This window comes from Xenopus tropicalis, chromosome 1 (genome assembly GCF_000004195.4).
Source record: "Xenopus tropicalis strain Nigerian chromosome 1, UCB_Xtro_10.0, whole genome shotgun sequence".
Lineage (NCBI taxonomy): Eukaryota > Metazoa > Chordata > Amphibia > Anura > Pipidae > Xenopus > Xenopus tropicalis.
In genome coordinates this window covers 126,884,840-126,907,801 of record NC_030677.2, presented here as the reverse complement: position 1 = coordinate 126,907,801, position 22,962 = coordinate 126,884,840, and the positions used below count along the sequence as shown (strand labels likewise).

Sequence of the window (22,962 nt, the reverse complement as noted above, 5' to 3'; positions counted from 1 at the left end):
TAAACCTTAAAGGAGAATGCAAGTCAAAATTTAAAAAGCATACTGCCCAATAGTCCTCCTATATCCTATATCACACGTACTTCACATTTTCTAGAACAGGCAGCCATCCCTAAAAAGGTATTCTCCTTTCCTTTCCCTCCTTGCTTCATACTGCACATGTGTTTCATTCCCCCCCTCCCCTCTGCCAGATCAGCTTCTGATTGGCTGGTGGGCATGTGTAGCTCAGAACAGGAGACAGGATCAAGTTACACACATGCTCAGAGAATAGGAAGGCTGCCGCTGGCAGCCTACAGGAAGGACAGAGAGATTTCAGTGATGTCACTGGAGTCTTCACACTGCTGTAGGCTGCCAGCACCATATCTCAGAGAAGCAAGCAGGGATCTGGGAATTTAGATATGCAGTAAGTACTTTAAAAGAATGCCTTTAGCCTTACTTTTAATTTATATTAACCTTTCATTGTCCTTTAAGTCCTGCTCATGATTCCTCCAGTTATATGGGAGTAAGAGAAACTATAGATTGTCTTAAAACATTTCCATAAGCAGTGCTGGCTCCTTCTGAAAGCTCAGGATTAGGCACAATGATCTGGGATGGCTGATGGGACTGCTTACCTTTGTGTAAACTTTAAATGGTATCAGGACTGAGATTAACTGGCCCCCTGCATGGTTCTCACCTCAGGCTCAGACTGTAAGGCCCCACACCTCAGACTGTAGGAGCAGTGAATTGTGTCACTGTATGTACTGCCTGCAGTATGCTGCCTGTGTGTATGGCACACACAGGCAGCATAGGGCAGGCAGATTATGGCACACACAGGCAGCATAGGGAAGGCAGAGTATGGCAGAAACAGGCAGCATAGGGAAGGCAGAGTATGGCCGAAACATGCAGCATAAGACAGGCAGAGTATGGCACACACAGGCAGCATAGGGCAGGCAGAATATGGCACACACAGGCAGCATAGGGAAGGCAGAGTATGGCAGAAACAGGCAGCATAGGGCAGGCAGAGTATGAAACACGCAGGCAGGGTAGGGCAGGCAGAGTATGGCATGCACAGACAGCATAGGGCAGGCAGAGTGTGTGAATCTTACATATATGTGAAAAAATTAATTGTCTGTTACTATTGTGAATCTTATTTGGGGAATATGAGGAATTATATGGGGAATTAAATCAAGTTAGGTAAAACTGTGCAAAACTGCAATCCACAAGATTCCTAAAAATAAAAGCACCAGTCATTGCCTGCATCATTGTAACAGAATTGTGCACACTGTAGCAATTACTATACTTAGATGGATGAAATCTCCTAATCGTAATCAATACATACAGTACATAAAAAACATTTTATGGATACACAAAAGACATATTGCTTGTAACATTACTTCACAGTATCCAATGATAAATTATTACATCTAATGGGTTGATTTATTCTCCTAAAGCATTTTTGAGGGCTGGATTGTATTAAAATGATGATTTCATACAATAAAGTCTATAGAGCCCTAGAGCAAACTGGGGGGTATTAAAATCACTTGGAGGTCCACATCCAGCCCCTGGGCCCCCAGTTGGACAGTCTTGCTTTAGAGCATTATAGATGGAATGCTATATAATCCTCTAATTTATATTACATGTAGTGGGCTGATCACATAAATAACATTTTCCCTATCCGATACCAACATTTTTTGTAAGATAATGCAACTATCTTCTGCCTAAAAATGTTGTCAAATATATTTATACAATTGAAAAGTAGTAAATTCAAAAATATTAACAAAAAATGCATCCCCTGACTAATAACATAATCCCATTTCAGATGCCAGGAATTTATCCTCAGAAAAACAAAAAAATACCCATTGATACATTGATAACATCCTAAATTATTTCTTTCTATGTTCCATTTCTTCATAATTTGTAATTAATGATCATTTAATTAACATAATTAGTTGTAGCAATAAATGCTTCAGTGAATGAGCCTGGCATGCAGAAGGGACTGGGTAGGAATCTTATATTAGTCCTAACAAATAATTCAAAGGATTTTCTTTGTGAAACCCTAACCCATGACTATCATGGGAATGAAAAAGGCATTCTGGTGGAAACATGTGGTGGAATTGTTGCAGCTGAGCACAGCATGAAATATCTCCCATAGAAGCAGGAGTCAATCCCTGAAGAGAACACGCCTGGAGAAGAAATATATGAATTTAATATATGAATAAAACAGTAACAGTAACTTAAGTAGAAAAGTATGTAGAAGTAAAATGTGTTTAAGTTGGCTATAGACAACTTCATGTTGATATGTTTAAGCTAGCCATACACATCGTCAACAAACCATTGGATTTGTGCCTAGCTTTGCTACCCATGTGGTGGACCAAGTCAGGCTGACCACTGGGTCACGCCAACAAGCCGATGCAGTCCTTACATGACAGGATTTTTAAGCTAAACAGATATCTGGTTAATCTGCAGCTACATGTTGGTCAGGCCTGTCATCAATTTGTTCTATACATGGGTCAATAAGCTACTGACTCAGTCTGCTAATATTGGCCAATGTATGGCCAGATTCATACCAGTATGGGACCTATTTCCCAGAATCATATAATGAAGTTCTATTTAAACACATTATTTTTTACTCATTTGCTTTTATTTTTATCCATCCTTCTGTTACCCTTTCCTGTTTTACGTATGGCCATGGACTACAAGTGAAAGACCTAAAATACTGTATGATGCTTCCTGGGACCACTTCTTAAAAAATTGAAATAAAAGGATTATTAAAAAATGATGCTACTGTTTTTATCGCTTAGTACAAATAGTGTTTGCTGCCCCAGGTCCCAAGCATTCCAGATAATAGATCCTGTTAAATATGGCACATTCAACATCATTTATCTTAAATATTTACTTGGAATGCTCACAACTTTTTTTTAACAGAAGAAACATAGATTTTAGCATCACTATCCCACTGTACCACAAAACTGGAAAAATATTTGAGTATTGAGTTATTGCCAATAATATACTTACAGACTATTAAGAGACAAAAATAATAATCTACTATTGCAGGGGACATGTTTTATGACAGCTGGGTTCTTCTTGCACAGATACCATGTAACTAAAGGAGTCCTACACAGCAATGCAAGTTCTGGTGTGCATGATTTCTCTTTGCATAAAGCAAGGTTGACATAGACAGTTTAAAGAAAAAAACATATTCTAAAATATTGGAAACCATCTAGAAATATGGGGCTATTATAATTATGGGGGATCCTCTGCATAGCAGGGTTTGAGGTTTATGATTGGTCTTTCTGTTTGCTTTTTTTGGAATGTCTATTGTTTTGATGCTATTCAGTCTAGTGTATGGAACTAAACCCAAAGTAACTATTACATCTTTTTTTGCGAAATCACTAGATTTTCCTGATTTGACAGTCTCGTCCCCACCCGGGCAATATGGCGAGCCACTCAAGATGTGCAAAAAAAAATTACAGATAACTTGCGATTTCACATGTATTGCTAGGTCACACATGACTTTTCCCCCTGCAGGCCCTTTAGACAGAGGAAGTAGAAGATGGAGGTAGTAGTAAAAGTCATAGATCACCTCATTTAGTGCTACACATACCTAGTAGCCAGTGTCAATTCACTTTAGCAACTACACCACTTTGATAAGATATAGCATGTGGGTTCAGGTGTTTCCCTAAGGATAGTGTTTTCTGTCAAACACCAACACAAAACTAATCATGTACCCATGAGCTTAAAGGCCTGTATTTTAACCTAAGCAGGATCAAACAAAAAATGAATACAAAGGCGCTGAAGTATTATGCAGATTCAGCAAAGGGAAAGTACATTTTTAGTTCCTTTCTTTTACACCTATAAGATACTTATGGCTTTAGTTTCTTTTATAATCCTTTGCTAACTGGAAATATACAGTATAATAGCATAGGCCCTACTGGTACTGACAAGACACTTATGTTGGTACAGGTATGGGATCTATTATCCAGACTGCTCGAGGCCTGGGGTTTTCCAGATAAGGGGTCTTTCTGTAATTTGGATCTCCATACCTTAAGTCTGCTGATAAATCATTGAAATATTAAATGAAACCAGTGTGATTGTTTTGCCTCCAATAAGGATTAATTGTAACCTAGTTTGAGTCAAGTACAAGGTACTGTTTTATTATTACAGAGAAAAAGGAAATATGTTTTGAAATTTCAAATTATTTGTTTAAAATGGAGTCTATGAGAAATTACCTTTCTGTAATTCAGAGCTTTCTATATAACGGCTCTCCCCACATCTTGAGCTTTATACCCTCCAAGGAGTGAGCATATAGATCTTCTCTGGCCACACATTTTGTAAGATCTTTGAGAACCAGGGGCGGGCCAAGCCGATCAGGCACCCTAGGCAACCCGGTCGTCCACTTTGCCCTTGCACCTAACATCCCCTACCTAACGCAGTCACGGGGGGGGGGGGGGGCGCTGGTTCGCGATCCGATGGACTAGATGACTAAAAAGAGTGGACTAGGGGTAGGCAGGATAGGCTCCTGCCTGGCTTCCCACAATCGTTGCGCCCTAGGCAGTTGCCTCTTCTGCCTACCCCTAGTCCCGGCCCTGTTGAGAACCTATTAATTTAATTAATTCAGAAAGCTAAAATTACACCAGCCAACTGACTTGTGTCAAGTGAATCTGGCACTAATGCACATATTGATGCTACACATAAAGGTACACTGGAAGTAACACCACCCCAACTTAAAAACTGTGCAGCGAGGGAATGTGGGTGCAAATTGGCATCTGTATTGTCTAATTCACACCTTCATTTATGTATTATGCACAAGTGATGTACCCTACTTAGGTGCTATCAATTATACTGGAATTCTGTGAAAAATCTCTGCATCAAGGGTAAAAATCATAGTTAGATCTGTTTAAAATTTGCACTTATTGTAAGCTTTTTTCTATTATTTCATTGTGACATCCTTTCAATATTACTGAAGAGACTGATCTGAATGGCTTTGGGCTGACTGATCCTGCTGTCATGCTCATTAACCCAAATGAAAGGGTTGCTCAGGAATTCATCTTGTGATAGTCATAAGATTTAGCCAAAGAGATTAAGGGAGCAGAAACTCCACAAACCGTTCCACTACAGAAGATCTGCAGTCCTTAAACGTGAGGTGAGTACACAAGACGTTTCTCTGCAAGCATTTAGTTAAAAGTGTTTAGCAATTTAGTGTACATAACTGATTTCTTGCATATTGGTTTATTTGTGTCTAGTGTTGCTTTCAATTTTTCCACTTAATTCTCCAGAACAAGCTATTTTGCAGTCGATCAATAGGCTTTTCACAACATAACCAGCAAAGGATGATTTCTAATTTAATTTATTTAATAAAGCTCTGATGTCTATATATTTACAATATTTTGTATTCACCAGAGACACATCTTATGTGTTTTTCTGCAGCCTGTGTTGATTATATTAGGGGTTCAACAGAAAAATATGTGTTGAAAATGTATAATTTGTTTTTAGCTTTTTGCTCATTGCTACACATTTAAATTGGATTATCATTTGCAAAACAATTTATGACAATTTAACGTTAGTGTGCGTTTTGGGCATTATTAACTTCATTTTTGATGGTGTTATTAATGTAAAATTCAGCTTTTTCAGATTAAATAAAACTTTTGTGGATTAAGGGGGTTTAATTAAAAATCTGGCATCAAAACATGTGGGAAGTTATTTTCTGGCATAAAAAAACATTTTATTCTACTTTTAAAAAACTTTTTTTTTTAAAAAAAATACTCCATTCATTTTGCTTCCCTTCTTGTAGACTGTACATTTTAAAGGGCAGGATTTAAAATATTTTTGCTTGTGTCTTTATTTGTGTGTACTGTAATTTAAATGTGAATATATTACTGTATATTTTACTCTTATTCTATAGTACCATGAAATAGATTGGGAAATAGAAGCAATGGTAAGGTCTGCTTCTAGAAGAATAAAAATCCAACCCCATAAGAGGTGATATATACTGTACCCTTAAAATAACACCTGTAATAAAATGTGGGTAGGTTGACATGTCCATTACCATGTCCAGTAACCTTGTGCCATGTAAGATAAAGCCCGTAGCCGCCGCCGCTGGGACAGCATTTTGAGCTTAAAATATAAATACCCATTCATCTGCACATTCAATTCTGAGCCCTCGAGCAGTGAACTATGGCTGCACTGATTCTATGGCTAAGAGCAGTATCAAGGATGAGAAAAGGTCCTAATGAGGACTGAAACAACGGATTTTTGTGCAATGTGCTTACACTAAAGACATTGAATTTTAATTAGGGTGTGCCAGTCTGAAAATATATTTTGTATATACATTTATATTACACCATTACATTTTTGCACATAATTTAAGTCCCATGAGTGCTCTGTATCTTACGTGCTGATATTATTTTTTGCAGCAGCACCTGGGCTTTTCTTGGCTTTTTTGGGTGAGTGCGCTGCCTTTCAAATTATATTTATATTGATAGAAACAGGAGGTCATCTGTACACTGCATACACCGATTATCAGTATATACAGGACATTAAGACATTTTGTACATTAAGCTACCAAGATATGCCCTCCCCTTTAAGCAAAACAGAGATTGTTTCTCCATGTATTGCAATATATTCAAGCTGGCCAACTACGTCAGAGTCATCCCCACTCTGGCCAGTCCTACACTCACTTTTATCTGATTCATTAGGGCTCTGGTACACGGGGAGATTAGTCGCCCGCGGCAAAACTCCCTGCTCGCGGGTGACTAATCTCCCCGAGTTGCCTTCCCCCTGCCATCCCACCGGCGAACATGTAAGTCGCCAGCGGGATGGCAGACGCGGCGGGGCGATTTCGGGAAATCGCCGAAAAAGCCTTGCGAGTCTTTATCGGCGATTTGCGCGAAATCGCGCCGCCGCGTCTGCCATCCCGCCGCCGACTTATATGTTCGCCGGTGGGATGGCCGCGGGCGACTAATCTCCCCGTGTACCAGAGCCCTTAAGGGTTCTACTGCTTCAATAAACATTTTACAAAGGGACTGAGCTTTGCCTGCAACTTGTGTTTAAGGTTAAAACCACAGGGATCACCTGATTGCAGCTGGGAAGGGTGGGACCTACAACATGGAGCTGGCCACTGCTCCTGTATAAACTATAGCACAAAAGGGAAAGTTATGCTCACCACTAAGTTATAAACCATTATTTGGGGTGCAATGAGGCTGTGATCACAAAATTCATATAGACAGAAACAAGAGATCCTCTGCACGCACCCAGTATCAATATGTGTAGGCTATTAAGACATTCTGTGCATTAATCTATCAAGAAATGCCCTCCTCTTTAAGCAAAACAGGGATTGTTTGACATCATTGATATTTATTTTTGTTCTAGTGTCACCAGAAGGGGGTGTACAATTTGACACAAATTTTGCAACAAAAAAACAACTATTTTACAAACAAAAAAAAGTTAGTTTAAAAATTGTGGCACCTAAAAAATAAGGTAAAAAAAAGGGAAAGAAAAAATATTACATATATCTTTTGGGTTGCCACTTTACCATTTAAGGGCAAAGTCACATGAGAAGAACTATCACTGTGGGAAATCTGTGTGCTATCTACTGGAGACAAATCTCCTTAAAAGAATTGCCACATGTAATATATAAATGCGTGCATGATATACAAATGTTTATGCTCTGTACATACATGGTAATATTCACCATTAAAGAGAAAGAATTTGATGACAATACAGCTAATATGTGGAATCAAAGATTTCAGCACAGTCTTGCATATTGTATTTTTCATAATTTTCCTCTTAACAAAAGGCATGCTGGAATGTATGTAATAATGACTTACAGCCCTAATAAAATAAAAACCTTAATAATCCTTAAACTTAATAAACATTAAAACAAAAATATTGCTGACACCACCCAATTATGCTAGCAGGCCAGTAATAGGGAAAGTATTTGATACACATCAATATAAATCTCAGAAAATCCATGAATGGGTTAATTGCAATTTCCACACCAATTAGAAAACATAGAGGGAGGGATTTATAAAAGTGAGAACTGAAGGACATCAGTTTTATGTATAATGTCAAGAAATTCATTTTATTTTGCTTTCCACACAGCCAGGAAGTGTGGACGATTAGCAATGCCACGCCCTGACTCAGCACGTACCCTAGGCGCATACAGCAGCTCAGGCAAAGGCTATGCATACAGAGGGCTAAGCGTGGAGGAGTAAGTATACTAGAGCTTTGTATTTTTGGCTGTGTATTTAAGGGGTTCTTGTTTGTGGCAACTTATTTTTAGGGGATACTGATAGTATTAAAAATTATATGTCAATTTTTCCAAAATTCTGAATTGTACATTGCACAGCAACTTGAATGTCCAGGCCAACCTACTTGATGGGTCCCTGTTGACTTAAATAGGGGAATGCAGAAAATAACCCAGCTTGCATAGTTTAAGTAGGTTGGGCCTAGAAGTCCCAGTGATGACATATGCATGACTTTTGAAATACACTCCGTATCCTTTTTAAATCAGCAAATTGTCATTTTTCTACAATACATAACATGAGAGAAAATAAACAGAACATTATATTTGAATTGTGGTGGCCTGTATATGGATTGGTTAAACTGTGTAAATACACACCTGCCACTATTTACATTTAAGCAGGCAGACTTATAAAACACGCCTAATATGGGGCTGATGAGATTTTAGCACAACTTTGCACAATATGTCCTCTGTTTAAAGACTTGTGAGTGTAATAAAAAATGTCCTGCTCTTCCACTGTTTGTTCCTCAATATTCAATATATTTTTGTTAAAAATTGAACCTTAAATATGATGTAGATAAAATGTGTTGTGCTATTGTTAGGCAAAATCCCTGCCTCTAGCTGAAGGCCTAAATAGAATCTGCAAATAAATATACTCTCGTGTATATATAAAAAAAAAAAAAGCAGAAGGGCAAATACTTAGCATCCCTTTATTTTCCTAACAGATTTTGGCCAATAATGCAAACAGTGAATTTCGGTGAGAAAAACCTAGTCTAATTAGATTCTGTTCTTATCTCTTTCTAGGACAGCTGGAATAGCTATTCTTGCTATCATCATAGCTGTTGTATTTGTCATTGGCTGCTGGTATTATAAAAAGCGAAGTGGCTACAAAATCCTTAAGGTAAGTTTCTGGCATACTAATCCACTTTGCTGACCGTCATAATAGAGAATGTTTCACTGAATAAGATGCATGGGCAGAAGTCATTAACATACATTTTTCCTGTTAATGCAGAACCAACATTTCGGCTCTGCTGCTATCAGGTCCTTTCTTGGGGGATCCAATGAGAATACAGAATGTAAGGTGCCATTACAAGACTACAGTACCATAACCTCTGTGGTAAGTCTATACATGTATGTACAGTATGATAACCACCCCTCCTCCATTTTGTTGCTAGACCCCATGTTTTCCAGACTACTTCTGACACCCTCCAACTAGCTCATGTGTTAGGATAGTCACAAACATATTTTGGGGCCAATGGCACAGTGATCTAGGAACAGTGTTACAAGTTTGTCCATACTTGGTGGTATGCTCTCTAAGAATCATGCCATGATTTTTGAGTTATTTGTAGATATAACTGCTATTAAAAGCAGTTTGGCTATCCTTTTCTATTCTCTGCCCTGGTGGCTCTGACTCTTGAAACAATGTAACGCAAGTCAGCAGACTGACAGACCTGCCTTGCTGGAGAAGACTGACCTTTGCAACATTGTTTAAAAAGTAACCATCAGAAGTTCAGCAAATGCTGCTTTTTGTAGCAATTACATTTACAAAACTTTTAGCACTAAAAATGTTAAATTCATATTGGAAAGTTGCTTAGTATTACGTTTTTTTTTTATTGGGCAAAAAATTTTTTTGTAGTTGACATGTCCTTTTAAAGTGGAGAGATGGCCTTCCCATAATTTGGGCACTGTCTGGATATAGGGTTTCTGGATAAGCAATCCCATACATGTAATAGCTTATGCCACAAAAACATAAAAAACATATATTTTAAATGGAAGATCAGTCTGCAAGACTGAAGAAATCCAGTTTGTTCCCTAAAACCATTAAATTGCCCTTGGTAAAATTTCAGAATGGTGACATAGGTGTCCATGACTAACCACAGGATCCAACATGTGGAATGCTTGGGACCTGGGGTTTCCTGGATAAGGGGTATTTCTGTAAATTGGATCACCATACCTTAAGTCTGCCAAATATTAAATAAACCCAATTGATTGTTTGCCACCATTTTGGATTTGTGCAGATTAGTTTGAATAAAGTACAACCTACTGTTTTTTTACAAAGAAAAATCAATAGTTCAGAGCTTTTTAGATAAAGGATCCCATACCTGTAGTTTATTAAAACTACAGAGTGGCCATGAGTAATACGTTGAAGACATATTTTACCTTTTAAATAGAAATGTTCCAGCTAATATGGGGTTGTAGGTGATGCAGCTGTGTTTCTGATACCAGTTACAACAAATGTGTGCAAAATGTTAAAGGTGAGAATGTTAGGCTAATTTTAGTGCTGTTTTGGAACAACAGAATTGCTGGTTTTGCAAAGTTTAATAATAAACTTTTATTTTATTGCAGGTACCTGGTGCCCCACCAGCCTACGAGAAAATATCATCAGAGTCACAGCCTCCACCATATACCCCATGAGCCACACAGTTAGGCCATCATGACCTAACAAATGTCAGAACTCAAAAGAATAAAATGTCTTCACTTATTTAGTTTACTTACAGACTTGTTTTGAATACTGGACAGGAATGTCATAGCTTGAAGGAAAAACTAAAGCTCAATGAACAATATGTGCTGGGCTTCTGTACCTGCCCAAAGCTACAAAAGCCCATTAGCGGTAAAGATCTGTGCCTGCTAAGATGCCCCTAGCAGCTCCCCCGTATTTTCTGAATTGGGGCTGCTGTCACTTACCTAAACATTTTGATACAAGGCTGATCAGTGATGTGTTCAGACTAACATTATTTGGCAGGATGGTAACCAGTGCATTCTGCATTAGTATTGATTAATCATCTGACTAATTCATTGGCATCACCTTGCCAATGTTTTGACAACTCCTATGCTAAGCTTCTCAACAGCAGCCAGGACACACTGAGCATGCGTAGTGTCACTGTCACTCAAAATGACTTAACACTATGGAGATCTGTGACAGATTACTTTGAAGGCACTGATCATTACTTGTATCAAGCTGCTTAACTGCTAGCTCAGCAAGTTTGCTATATAAAATAGAGCACTTCTAGTCATACTCATATTTAGGCTTTAAACATTTTTCGCATTGCCAGTTGCATGCCTTTTCACTGTTTTTCATCACAATAAATGCCTTGGTAAACTTTTATCAAAAAGAAAGTCTCAAGGCAGTTTCTTCATAACTAATAAAAAAACAAATAACCAAACAGGTGACTAAGAGGACACAGTCTTCTTTTAAAAAGAAAAAAATAACCTAAACATGGAGGCAAGTTAATTCAGTCCTAAAATTACCCTTGAATATACTTCCTGTGTGCATAGAATAGAGTTAGTGACTCAGAAGTACATACATGCCTGTGACAGGTTGAAGTGAACCTGCTGGAATAAAGAATGATATAATAAGCATAACAGTGGCAAGTGGGCAGATTCTACATTGCCCTTAAATATTGTCATTTGTTCTCTGAGAATCCTGGATTCTGTGCATCCCTTATTTAAAATCTGGTGGTAGTGGGGAGGGGTGAAATAAATGTCTAGGAGAACAGCATAGTCCAGTCCAGATACTGGTGTGGGGTTCATGAGTCTCAAGTATACTGATATCAGGAATTTGGGTAACCAATTAATATTTTAGGGTATGGGCATTTTAGTCATGTTTGTTTCAATATGAACACCGTATGTGCACCTAAATGCACCTCTTTAGAAGTGATTATGGTTTTCCAACTCCTACTGTTTAAAATCCTGCATCACACCTACCCTTACTTCTGATCATATATTTGGCCTTGAAGATGGTTTTAGGCAAAAGCCCCTGTTCTTTAAGCTCAGCATGCTGGAATGCGCATTTATCATCAGAAGGGGTGTACAAGAAGTCAGTGAAAATTCTCTGCTATGTAGCACTGCTTCTTCAATACAACATATGCTGTAGAGTGAATGACCATATTTTGGGGCCAATTCACAAAAGGTCGTTATCACTTCACGCATAGTTTTATGCGTTAAAAAGTGTTCTTTAATTAACGATTCATCATATCGCATGCGCAAATTTCGCAGAGCATTATGTCCATTGTATTGCAATAATTATCTAATGGAAATAATACTAACACATTATTCACAGACATTAAGCGTTAAAAGCATAAAATGTGGTGATAATTACTGTGAAACTTAACGCCTCCCAGGAATAGGCGCTACTAAACAACACTGCAGTTCGCGATTGTCTTTGGTGACAAGATGGAGTTTGCAGTCAGATTTTTTTCGGGAATCTGAAGAAGAGAATCAAGTATGTGTTTGCCCTGGAGTGATGCATCCTCGAGTTTTCAGGGAAATGGCCATTTTCAGAACGGTAGTTTTCAGAAAGTAATGGTTACCTGGGTAATAGTGTGCTATAAAATACCGCATAAATATATTGCAAATTAATTAAAATATTGCACATGGCTCACCAAAAAATATCGACAATAAAATCGCTGATGAAATTCTGGTGCTCTTTTGGTGTGATTTATAAAGGTGTATGTATCAATGGTTTCACTCTTAAATACATATGCTCCCATTTATGGCAAGAATCACACTTGGTACCAGTTTGGTTCTTACTGAAGTCTCAGTAATGGATTGAAAAGAGTGGTGCTGCTCCTTACACAGCTTGCTGTTCTTTGTCATCCTCAACTTACATTTTACTTTATTTCCCATTCACAAACCTCAGTTAAAGGACCAGTAACAAACTAAATTGAAAAAAAAAAGTTTGCCTTTGTTGCTAATAAATCATTTTTATTATCTAATAATCTGTGGAGAGCCATGAATGACCTTTAAACCCTGCTTATACCTCTCAGTAAGCCTCAGATATTATATTTCTATAAACTGTACTATAGCCTCAGAATTAAACACACAGTTTATACCAGTGAGGGATAACAACAGTACATTATATTTAAAAACAAAGAAAACTTTCATTATCTGTGGTTACTGGTCCTTTAAGCTGTTCATACAGCTATTTTGGTATAACATATTTTATCTCTGGGACTTAAACATTTATTGAACAATTATATTTATAATTTATTGCCAGCAGTGCAACTACTGGTGCTCTCTGTACCAACCTGTTCCACAGTTTTTTCAGGCTAGGTGGAGTAAAAGAAGAGGAGAGTTTGGAGGTCACCATAGAAGCTCTGTGCCATCTGACCTAGCACTCGATATAGAAAGAGACTGCCAAAGCAAAAATGGTTTATAGATAAAAGGGGTAAAGCATGGCTGAATATAATACTGAGTGCAAAGAACATAAATAAATATAAGTTTTGAAATGGTAATTCTGCCCACTCTACTTTTGTTTCACTCACAAAAAGTGTAATTGGCTGTACAAGTCATATGCCTTTCCCCATCCTAATAAAAACGACACACAATTTTTACAAAATTATGGGGTATTTGCATATAATTACCTGTAAATATTACATTATAAATACATTGTTAATGGTCCCAGGCTTGTCTGAAAAGTTACAGGCTTGTAGATGTAATTCATAGAACTGAAAAGTTGTAGACAAAAATGAAGAATGAGTCACAATTGAAAAAATACATTTTACTGAAATCATAGGCACAATAAAAAAAGTAGACTAAACAGAGTGAAGCTATTTCAAATTCCCATGAGAATAAAGCAAATTTGATAGATCTATTTTATTTTTCAGTACTGCAGATAATTCTTTTGCCAACAGCTCGTGAAGTGCAACTCCATCATGAGAATAAACCCACGTTCTTCCAGTCCAGTCGTATCGTTTGGGCCCACTAAACAGAGAAGGATTTAGATAAAAAAAAAAGTAATACAATATTAAGTGAAAGTAGCAACTGTACTTAAAAAGGTTAATTAATAAGTAGACAATTTTTCATTGCTTATACTGGGAATAGGAAGCTAAGGGAAGCCTCACGGAAATGCTACAAAGACTTTCAAATACCGAACTTGGGGAAACCCAGTTCATATCGTTATGATATGCTTTTGGTCTTAACAGAAATAACAGAAATGGCAATAACTGGTAAAAGATAGCAAATAAATAAGCATACCTATCCTAACATTAACAATCAAGCTGCCAGGTCCTATCTACAGGCAGTAGATAGAACCTGTACATAGACTAGAATGCAACCCAATTACTGAAGTACACAATTGTTACATAAAAGAGCACATTCTAATTAGTTTTGATAGAAACATAGGTTTTGTAAAGATTTAAAAAGTATTTTCAAGTCTGCAAAATGTAAGCTGTATGTGCAAAATAAAAAGCAGAAAGCTGTAAATGTTGTATTGTGTGTATGAGAAGACTAAAAACAGTTTTAAAAAATCACCTTGTGGGAGAAGACAGCCATATCTGCTTGTTTGGAGTTTGTTTGTTGATCACATAGGTCCCCATGTCTCCACCCAGTTTAACTGTGAGTACACCATTCTATTAAAAAAAATACATATATTAAAAAAAGTTTTTTTTTTAGGACAGTAGCTGAATTATATATGTACCACATTAAAAAAAACAATTAATGCTGAATGCTGGTTTCGCAAGTACATTTGCTACAGCATTTACAGCGTGAGAACACAAATATATACTTTTAGGCTGATGTTCCACACAGAGATAAGTCACTCACAATAGATCTCTGCTATCTGGGAAACTAAATCAAGCAAAGTTAAACTTCGCACAACTTCGGAAAACAAAAGCAATGGGTAGGCCTTTCCACCGACGATTCCCTTTGTTGCCAGTGAAAAGGCATTTAGGAGAGATTAGTCGCCCACAGTAGTAGAGAACTATTGCGGGTGACTAATCTCTACGTGGAACATTAGATTTATGCTTGAATAATATTAATGGGGAACTCCACCCAAACACAAGCTTTTTGAAATGTAAATTTTAAGCAACTTTGCAATACACATCAATTAAAAAATATGCAGACATTTTTTAATTTTTTTATGTAAATTTAATACATGTATGGGACATGTTATCCAGAATGCTCGGGACCTGGGGTTTTCCAGATAAGGGATCTTTCCATAAAGATCCCTTATCTGATAAAAACTCATTTAAACATTATATAAACCCAATAGGATTGTTTTGCCTCCAGTTAGGATTAATTAAATCTTAGGATCAAATACAAGGTACTGTTTTATTATTACAGACCGTAATGGGTCCCATAATGGGTTTATGGATGATGGATCCGTGTTCTGCTGATCTGGCTGACTACTTTGAGACTCAAAAAGAAAATATAACAGTAGTCGACTATTTTCAGCCTGCATCCTCAAAATTCCTACAATTTCCTGCACACATGATGTAAATAAGAAAAGTAACATCACAGTGCAATGCATTCTTTTTTCTGTAATAATAAAACAACATATTTTACTTGAGCCTATTTAAGCTAATTTAATATGTGAATACTTTTCAATAGTAAACCTTAACAAAGAAGTAAGGTGCCAGCTAAAGGTAACTACAGTTCTTTAGCAGGGAAGATCTGTGCCTCTAAAGATTCCCCAGTAGCTCCCCATCTTCTTTTCTGCTGATTCACTGCACATGCTCTGTGCTGCTGTCAGTTACTGAGCTTAGGGTCCAACTCACAATATACTGTATATATAAAATATAAATACAAGACTGATTAGTAATTAATGTAAGTTCTCATTACATGACAACTCAGAAATCTGTGCAGTTAGCATCAGTATTTAATAATCAGCCCTGTAGCATCAGCTTCTATGACAGATGAACCTTATTTTTTGCTTGATGATTTGAGATGGCCCCCATGTTTTGCTTCTCAGCTGCTGCCCAGAGCACATTGAGTATCTGCAACTGACACAAAAAATCCAAGATGGTGAGCTCCTGTTACAACTTTGAAGGTCTGAATCATTACTGTTATAGAGACTAAACTTTAGGTAGATGCAGTAAAATCAGTACATAAAAATTGAAATTTCTAGCCATATTGATTTCTAAGTTTTTTTTCACCTGGTGATTCTATTTATGGGAAAAAAAACTTTTAGAAAAATTTAGAAAACCTCAGGTCAAGCATCTGGATAGCAGATGTCATATTGCACTCTATTCTTCAGAAACAAATGCTACAAATTAATTCTTAATTTTGAAGATCATGTGCCTGTAACATCCTCTATAAAACTTCTGAAAAGACATATTTAAGGAAGCATACCCCAAAAGAAACATCATAATCTTCTGGTGTGAAGGGTTGGTCAGCCAAATCCTCAAAGAACTCTGCTAAAGAGTCAAGAGTCTCTTCTGCCAGCTTCTCATAGGTTGTTTCATCAAGTGAGCTGCAATACAGTAAAATCAGTAAATCTTGTTAAGTTCAACCGTTCCAAGTAAACCCAGCATACACAAACCTATACTGACCTATCTATACACTCACATGCATAAACTATATATACCAACATCAATACTAACTGTAGATTTTAGTATCACAATAGCCTTGGATACTATGCTTGTTCAAGAACCCATGCAGGCCCTAATTAAAGGCATTAACAGAATCGGCCATCACAAAATCACTAGGAAGGGCATTCCACAACCTCACTGCCCTCACCATTAAAACCACCTACGCTGCTTCAAATGGAAATTCCGTTCCTCTAATCCATATATGGATATATGGCCCGGGGGCCAAATCCGGCCCACCTGGCTGTTTTATGTGGCCCTTGGTGAGTGTGTCTGACCATCCAGCCTCATAAATTTCCATTTTGCTCACACAGTAACTAAGACTAAGGAGTATATTTATCATGCTGTGTAAAAAGTGGAGTGAAGCATTACCAGTAATGTTGCCCAAGGCATCCAATCAGTAATCAGATTTCAACAGTAACAAAGCATCTATTGGCTGCTATGAGCAACATCACCGGTAATGTCTTACTCCACTTTTTACACATTGTGATAAATATACCCCTTAGTATCTTACTAAGTATATTAATAAAAAATTTGGCCCGCGACTTAGCCTGTGTTTTTGATTTCGGCCCCCTTATGTGATTGAGTTTGACACCCCTGCTCTAATCTAAAGGTGTGGCCTCTGGTACACTGATCGTTTTTATGGAAAAAAGAACATCCCCTATCTGCCTATAATCCCCTCTAATGTACTTGTACAGAGTAATCATGTCCCTTCACAAGCGCCTTTTTTCCCAGAGAAAACAACCCCAACCTTGACAGTCTAAGCTCATAGTTTAAATCTTCCACCCCCCTCACCAGTTTAGTTGCACGTCTCTGCACTCTGTCCAGCTGTTACCACCACTCTCTGTAATCTATCCTTCAGCCCATTCCCTATCCAATTACAAATATTATGTTCTAGGCCAATATTTTTATCATTAACCTTCTGTGAGGTACTGTATCAAACTCTTTAGCAAAGTCTAAGTAGATGACATGAACTGCTATTCCAGCATCGAGGTTCCCGCTCACCTCCTCATAAAAGGTGACTAAATTAGTCTGGCAAGATCTGTTACGCATAAAACCATGCTGGCACAAACTTATAGTATTGTGAACTGCAATGTATTCAAGTACCGTATCCCTTATTAGCCCTTCCAGAAGCTTTCCTACTACTGATGTCAGACTAACAGGCTTATAGTTTTCAGGCTAAGAACGGGATCCCTTTTTAAATAACGGCACCACATTAGCAATTAGCCAGTCTCTCTGCACCATGCCAGACCTTTGGCGATAACAGCGCTAAGTTCGTTTAATACCCTGGGATGATTTACCTTTACATGCTCAAGTCTCTTTTGAATTCCCTCCCGAGCAGCTATATTACTAGAACTGGGCATATTAAAAGGGAAGCCTTCATTAGCTGGCTCCTCAGATGTATAGACAGATGAAAAATAAGAGTTCAAAATTTCACTCCACTGAATGACAGTGTTTCTAATACTTTCTGTGCATGTGTTTGTATTTTACCTTGTATTTGAAAGGGTTCCTGCATTTCTTCTACATAAAAGCAGACTATTTCTTGTAGCTGGGTCCAGCAAGTGGCTAAAAGACTGAAGAGTTTGGATCTAAGAAAAATACAAGAATATAAAAGAAATATTAACTGAAGTTATGGTTCTTGTTAACTTTCATGTGTAAATGATAAACAAAACTGTTTGGGGGGGGGGGACCCCGTAAACTGGTTTCAGTATATGATAAGCTGAAAAGTTCTATAATTTGATTGATAATTATGTATACTTTAGGTAATGGCTGTTATTTATGTTTAAATGCAATGCTATAAAAGCAGTGTATACTGTGTATACTTCATGTAATGGCTGTTATTTACATTTAAATGTGATGCTGTAAAAGCAGTGTATTACATAAACTCCTACTTTAGCTGCTCCCCCACCTCAGTGAGTAACATATCTCAGTCAGAGTTATAAAACACCGTTCCTCTTCCAGCTGCTCCATAATAACAAAGTACTTGCTTGGACTTTATTAATACGACCACAAACATGTTTATATTCATAAATGCTAGCAACTGCCTATAAAAAAAATGAAGCTTATAGGCAAACCCTAGATGCCAGGGTGTTCAATTCCTCATGCATTAATACTGGGTAGGAAGTTCTTTCGTGGCTATTTGCACTTAATCTTCACTTGACTGAATGACTCCCCCTCCCCCGTGTCATGTGACTGCAGGGCAAGTGGCTGACCTTGGGGTACTACAACACGTTGCCCCGCCCCTGTTGCACAAGCAGCGATACCTTAAATATTTGAAAGCCCCGGTACTGACTGCTCGAACTCCCAGCCGTCTCCAGATGTTGCCATTTACACAGTACTCTACAATTGGATGCAGTCCATATGTGATGCGACACCGTCACCTTTCGTGCGAGAGTCCGTACAAGCTTTGACATTCTGTCAGCATTAATGAGCCCACTGCCCCTAAGGCACTAACTCACTAAAGCTACAGATAATCTGATGCGCATACATCAGTCGGTTCGATTGTACCTGGCTGCCACAGCTCGATATTTTCCAGTCTCCTCTGCTTTTGCCTTAGTCAAATCCTTGGTTGACTCTGCTGACACCAAGCGGCGAATTAAGGGACAAGCGTTCCGTGGCTTTTGTGCCAGAAAATCTGTCTTCTATACAACTTTGGCTTCAGTCATTACTAGGTACACACTGAACTTTAGATACGATTTACGTCCCTAAGGGTGAAGACACACAGAGCTACTAGTTGGCAACTACTTTTTTAAGGCTACTTAACTCTAGAAACAATACTAAGAACTGCTTCTGCTACTCATGTAGAGACAATTATCAGTAAATGATCAGTATTATCTTTTTTTATTAGTCACTACAAGTAGCTGCTACTAGTAGCTCTGTGTGTCTTCACCCTAAAGGTCCCCATACACGGGCCGATTATAGCTGCCGATATCGGTCCCTTGGACCGATTCGGCAGCTTATCGGCCGTGTAGGGGCAGAACCGAGGGGCCTGGGCGACCGATATCTGGCCTGAAATTGGGCAGATATCAATCGGCCAGGTTAGAAAATCCAATCGGATTGGGGACCGCATCGGCTCGTTGATGCGGTCCCCGAACTGACTGCCCCATTGCCGCGTGTAGAATTCGATCGTTTGGCCCCAGGGCCAAACGATCGAATTCGCCTACATGCCTCCCCGATATCGCCACCCGTAGGTGACATTGACAAGCGAGTGGATCTGCCCGTGTATGGCCAGCTTTAGAGTAACAACGTTATTATTAAGCAACACATGACACAGCTGCAAAGATTTTCAAGCACAATGTATCTTGTTCAATTTGTAGTTGAACTTGTTTTGTCATTGATGGAAACTAAATTGCCAATTGATCAAGAAACGTTGTTGTCAATGGTTATTTGTAAATTTAGTTTTGATTGTCCTGTTTATTTCACTGCTGGTTCTGACTACATATACTATTGAAATAATTTTACAGTAGTCTGCTCTTCTCCAGCCAAGATTATAGTTTCTAAAGTGCCTTGCACTATTCTGCAATTCTTCTTGGGCAATTCTCCTCCTTTACAGGCTTGTAAGCCATAGAATATGTAAGTCATTATCAGAGCTGTCAACCCTGCCCCCACCCCCTATTTTTCTCAGGAGCTACCCGAATTTGGCTTCTCTCCCCGTCTCCCGTCATCCAAGAGCATTCTCCAGATTTTTAAGAAATCCTCAGAAGGTTGCGTCAAATTCTGGGCGCTCATTCGCAGTATGCAAGTTGTGATATCATCCGGAGCATTTGCACATGAGCGGGTAGTGATTTTTCAGCATCAGAGGGGCATTTGTGTTATTCCAGTGACATCACTTCTGGGTTTAGGCGTAAATTCTCAGCAACATGCACTGCACTCCCCTGTGCTGCAATCATTAGGAGTTGACAGCCCTGCATTATGGGATCTGCAGTCATGGCTGGAGGAGAGCTAACTTGTTGTCAATGATGCATGTAGCGAGAACCAGCAGCTTTTAACAGCAATATAATTTACAAATTTAGATTAAAATGAGAAAGTACAAAGTGTAGCTGTAGCTCTTCTATAAAAAATGAGAGGACAATCTGATTTATGACATGGGACTGGGCAGTGAATTTAAATGGTTACATCCTTTTTAGGAGGGTTAAAGCCATATGCTAAAGAAATTACCAGAGACAGCAATGGGAAGGGTGTGGAATCCCTTTGGGTTGAGATTTCAGCAGGGCTATAGGTTACAAAACAAATGATCATTTGTGTATGCTATAAACCACCACATATAAGTGGGGAGGATGTGGCCCAGATACTATTGCAAATGGAGGGGGCTTCACAACTAGGTAAAGTTGTTATTATGGGAGTCCTTAATTATCCAGACATTGACTGGAGTAATGGGGTGACCAGGTCAAGAAACAAATAGGTTTGTAAACAGGCTAAATGTCAACTTTTTATTTCAGGCAGTTCAGCAACCTACTAGGAATGACTCTCTTTTGGGCCTGGTGATATCTAATAATACTAAACTCATCTTTAACATTTGTGAGCATTTAGGGAATAGTGATTATAACGTGGTCTCTTTGAGATAATGTTGCAGAGACAGGTCTATAGGGGAGCAACTTAAACAATACATTTAAGACATTCAGACTTTGCCAGTATAAGGGCATCTCTGCAATGTATCAACTGGGAAAGGCTTTTTACAGGGTTAAACACAGAAGGAAACTGGAATGTCTTATCAAGTATACAAGGTCAATATATTCCCCTTGTAAGCAAGGAAAAACATCACAAAGCAATACCTTTATGCTTGGATAAAAGTGTTAGTGTTGACATTGGTAAAAAAAAAAAAAAAAAATGCTTTTAAAGCATTCAAGTTAGCTGTGACAGCAGGAACTTTCATTAGGTATAAGAAAGCAAATAAATCATGCAAAAAAGCTATCGGGTAAGCTAAAATAGAGATGGAAAGGGGTATTGCAGCTAGGAGTAAAATTAATCCAAGATAATTTTTTAAATATGTGACCCTTATTATCACAGGGGGGTCAGTTGGTTTATGAGAACAGGGAAAAAGCAGAAATTCTCAACGCTTATTTTTAATCTGAATATGTAAATAGTAAAAAAAAAAAAAAAGTAAGAAGAAGGTGGGGCCCTTATTATCACAGGGGGGTCAGTTGGTTTATGAGAACAGGGAAAAAGCAGAAATTCTCAACGCTTATTTTTAATCTGAATATGTAAATAGTAAAAAAAAAAAAAAGTAAGAAGGTGGGGCCCTTATTATCACAGGGGGGTCAGTTGGTTTATGAGAACAGGGAAAAGCAGAAATTCTCAGGCACATGTAGCCGATATACGCATGAAAACGCGTGAGAATACAAAGTCTCGCGTTTTCATGCGTATATCGGCTACATGTGCCTGCACAAGTAGCAGGCGTAGGGCTGAATTTTCGCCAAGCGTTTTTCCGCTTGCAGAAAATATCAGCCCTACGCCTCGTGTGGTATCAGCCTTAGAGGAACAAAACTTTCATTTGAAGAAGGGTAGGTGGTTTTTCACCTGAGGTAGTGGATTGCCCTTCTGAGTAATGTTGTGATGGCAGATTCTGTTAATGCCTTTAAGAGGGGCCTGGATGATTTCTTGAACAAGCATAGTATCCAAGGCTATTGTGGTACTAAAATCTACAGTTATTATTGATGTTGGTATATATAGTTTATGTATGTGAGTGTATAGATAGGTCAGTATAGGTTTGTGTGTGTCAGGTTCACTTGGAAGGGTTGAACTTGATGGACTTCGGGCTTTTTTTTCAACCCAACTTAAGTATATAGGCTTGCCACATATATAAGAATATCTCAATGAAAATGTGGTCCATTTTAGACAAGGCTCCAGCTAGCACAAATATTCTCTAGACCAGGCTACATGTATCAACCTTCACTTCATTTATGTCACATTATTTGAGGCTAACTGGAAAAGTCTAGGTCTCTGTCTGCGCCAGTAGGGTTGGTAAGATAAAGCAGCTGTACAGTTACAGTAAATAATTAGCAGGCTTGTGATTTGTGGGGGTACAGCTGCTATTTAATTAGCTAATATACTTCTCGATTAGCTGCCGAATCGGTCTAAGGGACCGACATCAGCAGCTAGAATTGGCCCGTGTATGGGGACCATAAGTTGATGCCTCTATGTAACGTGCTACAGTTTTCAGATTCTAGGTCTTTCATTGGAAGACTACAGGCCTGTATTTGATTGCTCTTTTAGATCCTTGTTCATTTGGGTTCATCAATCCTTATATCCTTTAAAAACATCTAGCAGATAATTATTTTTGGTAGTACCATTAAATGCTTCATAGGAGGTAATTTAATAAAAGGAGCAAAGTTTGCACCAGATTTAGTATCCTAACTAATCAGAAGGTATCATTTATAGGCCATCTTACTGGCTGCTATGGGCTACTAGAACTGGTGGAAATCTAAAACATTTCCTTCA

The 22,962-nt window shown here is 38.2% G+C and overlaps 2 protein-coding genes across 7 annotated transcripts; one reads left to right on the top strand and one right to left on the bottom strand.

The window, feature by feature from the left end:
- Positions 1 to 5,044: 5,044 nt before the first annotated feature.
- On the top strand, positions 5,045 to 11,816 carry mlana (melan-A). Of its 3 annotated transcripts, XM_002934172.5 has the most exons (6): positions 5,060 to 5,119; positions 6,390 to 6,419; positions 8,077 to 8,185; positions 9,023 to 9,119; positions 9,231 to 9,335; positions 10,565 to 11,816. In XM_002934172.5, exons 3-6 carry the CDS (start codon positions 8,100 to 8,102, stop codon positions 10,631 to 10,633), a joined length of 357 nt encoding a protein of 118 aa, XP_002934218.1. In that variant the 5' UTR covers positions 5,060 to 5,119; positions 6,390 to 6,419; positions 8,077 to 8,099; the 3' UTR covers positions 10,634 to 11,816. The 3 variants fall into 3 exon arrangements, with proteins under 3 accessions (XP_002934217.1, XP_002934218.1, XP_004910854.1); XM_002934171.5 differs by lacking the exon at positions 6,390 to 6,419 and having other exon boundaries at positions 5,045 to 5,119; XM_004910797.4 differs by lacking the exons at positions 5,060 to 5,119; positions 6,390 to 6,419 and having other exon boundaries at positions 7,932 to 8,185.
- A 1,887-nt stretch (positions 11,817 to 13,703) lies between these two features.
- fxn (frataxin) lies at positions 13,704 to 19,066 on the bottom strand. Of its 4 annotated transcripts, none has more exons than XM_018089307.2 (6): positions 18,789 to 19,066; positions 18,016 to 18,113; positions 16,289 to 16,409; positions 15,859 to 15,939; positions 14,471 to 14,568; positions 13,704 to 13,921 (listed from the first exon to the last, which is right to left on the bottom strand). In XM_018089307.2, exons 1-6 carry the CDS (start codon positions 18,936 to 18,938, stop codon positions 13,768 to 13,770), a joined length of 702 nt encoding a protein of 233 aa, XP_017944796.1. In that variant the 5' UTR covers positions 18,939 to 19,066; the 3' UTR covers positions 13,704 to 13,767. The 4 variants fall into 4 exon arrangements, with proteins under 4 accessions (XP_017944796.1, XP_017944800.1, XP_017944801.1 ...); XM_018089311.2 differs by lacking the exon at positions 18,789 to 19,066 and adding an exon at positions 18,600 to 18,708; XM_018089312.2 differs by lacking the exon at positions 18,789 to 19,066 and adding an exon at positions 18,434 to 18,593.
- Positions 19,067 to 22,962: the final 3,896 nt, after the last annotated feature.